General features: G+C 45.4%; 1 protein-coding gene across 8 annotated transcripts in view; it reads left to right on the plus strand.

Annotated features, from left to right (window-relative positions):
* Positions 1-4,379: 4,379 nt before the first annotated feature.
* The window catches only part of UEVLD (UEV and lactate/malate dehyrogenase domains), a 70,728-nt gene continuing 66,587 nt past the window's right edge, over positions 4,380-8,520 (plus strand). For 6 of the 8 annotated variants that reach the window (XM_025358086.1, XM_025358088.1, XM_025358095.1 and 3 more), the window contains exon 1: positions 4,380-5,104. In XM_025358086.1, coding sequence (XP_025213871.1) covers positions 4,919-5,104 — 186 coding nt within the window. In that variant the 5' untranslated portion in view covers positions 4,380-4,918. The remainder of the gene's footprint in view (positions 5,105-8,520) is intronic. The other 2 variants (XM_025358092.1, XM_025358091.1) reach the window with 2 other exon arrangements.

Raw genomic sequence — 8,520 nt, forward strand, 5'->3', positions numbered from 1 at the left:
AGCCTGACCAACATGGTGAAACCCTGCCTCTACTAAAAATTCAAAAATTAGCCGGGCGTGTTGGTACACACCTGTAATCTCAGCTTCTTGGGAGGCTAAAACAGGAGAATCATTTGAACCCAGGAGGCGGAGGTTGCAGTGAGCTAAGATCATGCCACTGCACTCTAGCCAGGGTAACAGAGCAAGACTCCATCTCAAAAAAAAAAAAAGAAGTATATAAGAATATATATATGTGTGATATTTGGAATAACAAGGTTTCATCCCCTAACAATATGTCTGATAGGGCCAATAATCATGAAAGCAACAAAGGGTATAAACAGAGATCAGAGGTAGAGCACCAAAAACACAAGTTCTAATTTTAAACAAGCCATTTTTGTGTTTTTTCTAAAACTTACAAAGATGCAGCGTATGTTTGGGATATTTTTCCCCCTTTTAACATTATTAACATCTTTGTACATATATCCTGAGTACTTTTATTTCTGTAAGACAGATTCCCAACGTGGCATTATAGGGTCAAAGGTCTACAAGACTACTCTGCCCAAAGGTTATAGCAAATTATGCTCCCACCAACAATGCCTGGGGTCTAGCAGACTTCAGTAAATCTACAAACATTCTAGAAATTGGACACAAAACAAACTGTATACATGACTATGCATACAGAGGCAGGTCTATATCTTCAATAATTACACTATTCAATAATTATACTAGGCACTGGGAATATAGAGATGAATGAGATTCAACCCTTATTTGCCAGGGCCTTACAGTATTTGAGGACAGAAAGAGGAGTGGAAATGGAGGTAGACAGGTACAACAGTATAATAAAATACTCCTGGCAGGTAAGGCATGAGGCAAGGAAGAACACAATGTACTTGGGGAAGAGTGAATGTTTCAACCTAATTGGATTATAGGATCTAACAGCACCAGTTTCAGGAGATGAGGGTAGCCTGGTGGTCAGGATGGAAGTCAAGGGAGAGGCTTAAAAAAAAAAAGCCAATGTCTGTACTATACAGCCTTTCTCTTGTAACTGCATAGCAATATAGGCACGTAATTCAGACTTCTGTAGACTTTTTTGTTTTGATGGAATCTCACTCTGTTGCCCAGGCTAGAATGCAGTGGCAAGATTTCGGCTCACTGCAACCTCCGCCTCCCAGGTTCAAGCAATTCTCTCTGCCTCAGCCTCCCAAATAGCTGAGATTACAGGTGCCTGCCACCACACCCGGCTAATTTTTGTATTTTTAGCAAAGATGAGGTTTCGCCGTGTTGGCTAAGCTGGTCTTGAACTCCTGACCTCAGGTGATATGCCTGCCTGGGCGTTCCAACGTCCTGGAATTACAGGCATGAGCCACCACACCTGGCTGGTTTCCTAGACTATTATTAATCACAAAGTGTCATCACAATTTCACACACAGTGAGAGGCAGTATAACACACAGCTTAGGAAGATCGTCTTTGACATCATCTTCTGTAGTAATTTAACCTTAGTCTTTGGTTTTCCAATCTGTAAAATGGAGACAATTATACACATATCCTGTATTTCACATTTAAGTTCTTTTGAAATAGGTGTGTTAAAGTCAGTATGTATGTTTAATTTTGTAGTCTTCTTCTCCCCCCAAAAGCTATCATTAATATATCTCTTATTCAACAGAATCTCAGAAACATGGAAAATAGGTAATATAACAATAAACCACAGTTTTCTTATCAGTAAAACTGAGGTAATAATTCTATCCAGGTCATAGGGTCTTAGGAAGATGAACAGAGATAAAGCACATAAAACTCTTAGCAATGTACCCTTCACAAAGGAAACGCTACGCACACACACACACACACACACACACACACACACATTCACTCACACTCTATCTGGCATAAAGTGTGTATAGTGACTAGACCAGAAGAGAATTGAAGGTTTGGCTGGAAGGCCTCTTCCATAAAAGACTCTTTCATAAAAGATGGAACAATCTGGCCCTGGCCTTGCTGCTAATGGGTATCTTTTCCTTATAACACGGATTTCTGGCAGGATCTATTAGAACTTGGAGCCCCTGGCAGTTCTGTTTCAAGGTTGGTTAGATCTGGCTGAGATGCACTTAACAGCCCTTCTATCAACTTTTCTCTGTAATCTTCCTCCTGCGTTGTCTTCTGGCCTACTCTTGCCCCATACTGCTGCCTCTTCACAACACCGCAGAGTTATTAATATTTTTTTAAACCTCAGTCAGATCATGTCACTGTTCTGTTTGAACCCTCCCAGTGGCTTTCTCTTTCTCCCAGATTAAAAGCCTGAGAAAGGAAGAGGCAGGCCCTGACATCTGAGAGCTGGTCTGACACAGCCAGACTTCAGGGTTGTTAGAAGCTGGACTGATGCTCACAGCTTGGCCCAGTTATTCTTCTGTGGCACATAATCTCACAGAACACCAACATGAGTGAGACAAGGTCAGTCAGACTAAAAAAAGTGAGACACAACGAGGCCATTTCAAAATTTTGTCTAAGAGACAAGAGAGCAAGGTCACTGCAAGCCATGAAATATAAAAATGTTCTTCTCTATTATGAGTGACTGCTGCTTCTTTACCAAGTATAGCTTTATCTTCATTCTAGTCTGTCCATCTTACAGACAATACTGATTCAGATACCTAGTCACAGAAACGTCCCTGCTTTCTGACAGCACCCAATCCAGGGTGAAGCCCTGGATTCTTGAGCCCTCCCGCAAATCGCCCAAATTCTGTAATAGGTTCTCTCTCTCACCAAGCTGTCCCAATGGTTCTCCACAGCACCTGCTTCCTCACTGCAAGAACTATTAATAATGAACTCAACTTGTTTAAGTACAGGTGTGTTCCTGATGGTCTCTGGCTGGAGGGCAGGGGCAGGCCAGAGTCCTTACAATTGTCTACAAAGCCCCACATGGGTTCTTGGACTTCATCACCCATCAGAATCATCTGGAAGACTAGTTAAAAGAGAACTGCTGGCCGGGCGCGGTGGCTCAAGCCTGTAATCCCAGCACTTTGGGAGGCCGAGACGGGCGGATCACGAGGTCAGGAGATCAAGACCATCCTGGCTAACACGGTGAAACCCCGTCTCTCTAAAAAATACAAAAAAAAAAACTAGCCGGGCGAGGTGGCGGGCGCCTGTAGTCCCAGCTACTCGGGAGGCTGAGGCAGGAGAATGGCGGGAACCCGGAAGGCGGAGCTTGTAGTGAGCTGAGATCCAGCCACTGCACCCCAGCCGGGGCCACACAGCAACACCCCGCCAAAAAAAAAAAAAAAAAAAAAAAAAAAAAAAGAGAACTGCTGGTCCCCAACCCCAGAGCCTGTGATTGAACAAAGCTGGGGTGAGGTCTTAGATTCTGCACCTTTTTTTTTTTTGAGACGGAGTCTGGCCCTGTCGCCCAAGCTGGAGTGCAGTGGCGCGATCTCGGCTCACTGCAAGCTCCGCCTCCTGGTTTCATGCCATCCTCCTGCCTCAGCCTCCTGAGTAGCTGGGACTACAGGCGCCCGCCACCACGCCCGGCTAATTTTTTGTATTTTTAGTACAGGCGGGGTTTCACTGTGTTAGTCATGATGGTCTCGATCTTCTGACCTCGTGATCCGTCCGCCTCAGCCTCCCAAAGTGCTGGAATGACAGGCGTGAGCCACCGCGCCCAGCAGACTCTGCACTTCTAACAACTCCCCGCATCTGAGGCTGCAGGTCTGGAGATCACACTAAAAGACTCACTTGTCTAAACCATTTGTTCCTCCCTCTTGTTTCCCTGACTTAGCCTCCTTGTCTCTACTCCCGTCTTACTTCATTCTACTCCAGCCACACTGGCCTTCTTGCTGTGTTGAGCCTCCCTCTGCACATGCCTATCTTAGGCTTCTGCTTTGTCTGCACTCTGATTCGTAACACTTACTCCCTCAACCCTCAGTGAGAACTACCCCAATCTCCTTACCCTTTTAAGAATTTATTCTCCACAACACATAATCAACCTTCGGACACGCTGAATAATTTACTTATTACATTTATTGTTTTGCTCTCCCTCTGCTAATAAAGGAATGACACCCTTAAGACAGCAGCTATCTGAGTGTATTTTGTTCACGGCTGTATCCTGAGACCTGGAAAAGTAGCTGGCAAGTAGTAGATGCTCAACAAATACTTTCTGAATGAATGTTCCTTCCAGCTTTTCAGCTGCTTCTCCTGAGTCTGGGCAGCGCTCCCTTCAGATCTTCCTATAAATACAATCTCCCTCCTATACGCCCAACCTCTTGACAATTACAATATCCAGCTCCTGACTTTTCGCTTCAGCGGCTCACGCCTGGGATACAGGGAAGGTAAGTCAGTCACGGGTCAAGGAGACCAAATAACACCAGAAAATTACTGTATCCTGCATCTCTTCTTCGCCCACCTTCTCCAAATGACCTTATTCACCCACCTCCCTCCTCTTTTGTTTTCCAACTTTTTCGTTCACCTGGCTGTCTCCTCTCTCTCTGACCACCAACATTGTTATGGCACCCCTAAAAAAATTAAAAAGCAACCCCTCGCCCCGTGCTGCGCCACCCTCATGCTGGGGCTCCGCTTCTCCGACAAGGATCCTCCTGACTTTGTTTCTCCTTTCTACTCCCTGAAATTTTGCTTCTGAAATTCCATTACCGCCTCCTTCCTAAATTCAACCGCAATTTTAGGTCTTGCTCTTTCCTGATACACTGCGGAATTTAACACATCTGTCTGGAAACTCTTCAAGAACACCGCGTGTTGCTTCTACCTCCTTTATAGATTCTACTCCGGTCCTTCCTAGTCTTCTCTTCATAAGTGTCCTCAAGTTTCCTTCCAGGAAGATGGGTGGTTTCCTTGACGCCAACGCGTTTCTGGCCGTGCCCTCGTCACTTGCCCACTCCGGGGTCAAGAAGCAGGTACCTCGGATTCCGGACGCAGCCGCGGCTGAACCCGGTGCTTTGAATGCGGGTGGAGTTTTCAGTCTGGGAAGAGGCGGGGCCTTGCACCGCCCGGAAGTTTGGTCCTCAGCGGCTTCCGTCCTGCAGCAAGTCCGGAACAAGGCCAGGAGGCTGGGGTCGTGGGACCTGGCTCGGGACCGGGCTGGAGATGGAGTACGACTGCGAGGGCCTGAGACGGCTGCTTGGCAAGGTGCGGGCAGTCCGCAGGGCCAGGTCTGGGTCCTCAGGGTCTTGGGGGGGGTTCCTCTGCCTTTGGCCAGGTTGCCTCCGTTTTGCGTTTCCCGGCTTGTAGTGGGGCTTGGAGCGGGGGCAGCTGGCTATGGGGAGCGGCCCCAGGGTGGCTGAGGGGACCTGGATTCTGATTTCTCCCGCAACTCCGAGGTTTCCCAACCTCCACCTGGTGCGAGCCCTCCTTATACCCCCAGCTTCACTGACCTCGAACAGCTCGCAGCACTCGCCTAACCACGCCTTTCTGTCTGCTGAAATGGTCTGCCTTTTTTTTCTTTTTTCTTGAATTGCAAAGCTCATCCTTTGTAAGACCCAACTCAGTCACTCCCTGAAAGATTGAATCAACCCTTCTGTTTTCAAAGATACCGATTATCACATTGTGGAGTAATTATGTATTTACAAACCTTACTCTTGCTGTGAGCCCCTTTGACTGCAAAGATTGTGCTTTTGTATTCCCTTCATCTAGCCACTGTGTTTGACAACAACATAAGTACTAAATAACTGTGCTGTGAATGAAAGACCTGAGTAGATTTAGGGATGAAGACAGAGCTTGAAGGCCCTGGAGAGATCTTAATGTTGGAAGGTTGGGGAGTAGGCGGGCCGACCTAGAAATCTGACCTTTATTTCCGAGACCTGACTAACCTGAGTTCCCGGTGTACAATCTGAGGAAATCCCCACCAATTTTCTAGTTAAGAAAACTAGTTTTCACCAGTTTCCTAGTTAAAGTTTTTTTTTTTCTTTGACAGAGTCTTGCTCTGTCGCCCAGGCTGGAGTGCAGTGGCGCGATCTCGGCTCACTGCAACCTCCACCTCCTGGTTTCAAGCCGATTCTCGTGCCTCAGCCTCCCAAGTAGCTGGGACTACAGTCGCGCGCCACCATGCCTGGCTAATTTTTGTATTTTAGTAGAGATGGGTTTTCACCATGTTGGCCAGTCTGTTCTTGAACTCCTGACCTCAAGTAATCCACCCGCCTGAGCCTCCCAAAGTGGTGGAATTACAGGTGTGAACCACCGTACCCGGCCTTAAGTGATTCACCCGGCCTTAAGTGATTCTTAATGCGTCTTAAGACTTTCTAATGCGGAAACCATAGTTTATGCCATTTTTGTTATACTTGCTTCTTTCCTTGTTGGGGCAGTTTACATATCCGTGGGAGGTTTTGAAGCCTTAAGATTGAAATTGTTTATGTAAGGGACTTGAATGAATTTAGCTACTGCGACAGGTGCAGATCTTGTAGGAAGAGAAGTATCATAATGCTTAGGATTACTACACTTTCTGTCTCCTCTTCAGAGCACATGAAATTAAAAGAACCATTCAAGTTTTAATGTGCAGAGGATGATGGATTGTCCGATGAGAAGAATTGTTCAAGTTAAGATTCAAGCATAGAGCATATTTTTGGTGGAACTGGAATGAAGGAAAAGAAGAGAGACAATGGTTTTTTCAAGAGTGAGAGTAGAATAGTAGAGGATTTTCTTTTTTCCGTCAGTGCATAGCATAGAGTCTGGCACATAGATAACTTATTGTTATTATTATTATTATTATTATTCATTTTGAGACGGAGTCTCACTCTGTCAGCCAGGCTGGAGTGCAGTGGCGCGATCTCGGCTCACTGCAATCCCCGCCTTCTGGGTTCAGGCGATTCTCCTGCCTTAGCCTCCCGAGTAGCTGGAACTACAGGCGCCTGCCACCACGCCTGGCTAATATTTTTTTGTATTTTTAGTAGAGATGAGGTTTCATCATATTGGCCAGGCTGGGGTAGCTTATTATTTATAAGTATTTGTTTGCTGTATAAATTAAGGAAACCAATCAGAAACAAGTCAGTTCAGCAAATATTTGAGGTTCCCTGACCATTCATTGCAGTAGGCAAATAATATCATTTAATATCTGAAAATAGTTTTAGCCTGGGCACGGTTACTCATGCCTGTAGTCTTCGCTACTTCAGAGGCTAAGGCAGGAAAACAGCTTGAGCCCTGGAGTCTGAGTATGCAGAGAGCTATGATTGTGTCACTGCTTGCCAGCCTGGGAGACAGGACGAGAACCTGTCTCTAAAACATAGAAATAAATTTAAGGCCAGGCACGGTGGCTCATGCCTGTAATCCCAACACTTTGGGAGGCCGAGGCATGTGGATCACCTGAGGCCAGGAGTTCGAGATCAGCCTATCCAACATGGTGAAACCCCATCTCTACTAAAAATACAAAAAAATAAGCCAGGCATGGTGGCACGTGCCTGTAATCCCACCTACTTGGGAGGCTGAAGCAGGAGAATCGCTTGAACCTGGGAGGTGGAGGTTTCAGTAACCTCAGGTTGTGCCACTGCACTCCAGCCTGGGCAACAGAGGGAGACTCCATCTCAAAAAAATAAAAAATAAATGAATTTAAAATTTTTAAAAACTTAAGAAATAATTTTGTTGTGGAAAAATCGATGGAGAAATGATCAGTACATTAAAAAATTAAGCAACTATGGAGAAAGTAAAAAATCTTATTAAATAGATATCCCAGTTTCATAGATGTGAAGATTGTCAGTTCTCCCCAAATTGATCTATAGGGTCAATGCAGTTCTTGGAAACTTCAAACTGATTCTAAAATTCATTTAGAAGAGCTGAAGGCCAAGGATAACTTTGACATTATTATGGAAAAAGAATAGATATGAGGGCTGGGCGTGGTGTGGCTCACGCCTGTAATCCCAGCACTTGGGAGGCTGAGGTGGGTGGGTCACTTGAGGTCAGGAGTTCGAGACCAGCCTGGCCAACATGGTGAAACCTCCTCTCCACTAAAAAATATAAAAACTGGGCGTGGTGTAGCCCCAGTCACTTGGGAGGCTGAGGCAGGAGAATCGCTTGAACCCAGGAGGCAGAGGTTGCAGTGAGCTGAGAATGCGCCAATGCGCCCCAGCCTGAGCCACAGAGCAATACTCTGTCTCAAAAAAAAAAAAAATAAGAAGAAGAAAGAAAGAATAGATGATAGATTTGAGGACTTGCTCTACCAAATATCAGTACTGGCAAGTAAAATTTAGTGTGGCATTGGTGTGGAATAGACTAACCAGTGAAACAGACTAAAGGGCCTAGAATCATAGTCATACATGTTTGGAAATGCAATATAAAACAGAAGACATTGCAGATAACTCGCGAAAGGAGAATGCAGAGAGAAGTGAATATCCACATGGGAAAAATGAAACTGTACCTTGTATTCCTACCTTACGCCAAACATAAAAATTTCCAGTGGATTAAAGACCTAAATGTAAAAGACAACTTTAAAACCTAAAAATATAAATGGTATAGGCTCAGAATATGCAAACCGTTTTAAAATAATACACAAGCCGGGCGCGGTGGCTCAAGCCTGTAATCCCAGCACTTTGGGAGGCCGAGACGGGCGGATCACGAGG

This window comes from Theropithecus gelada, chromosome 14 (assembly GCF_003255815.1).
Source record: "Theropithecus gelada isolate Dixy chromosome 14, Tgel_1.0, whole genome shotgun sequence".
NCBI lineage: Eukaryota > Metazoa > Chordata > Mammalia > Primates > Cercopithecidae > Theropithecus > Theropithecus gelada.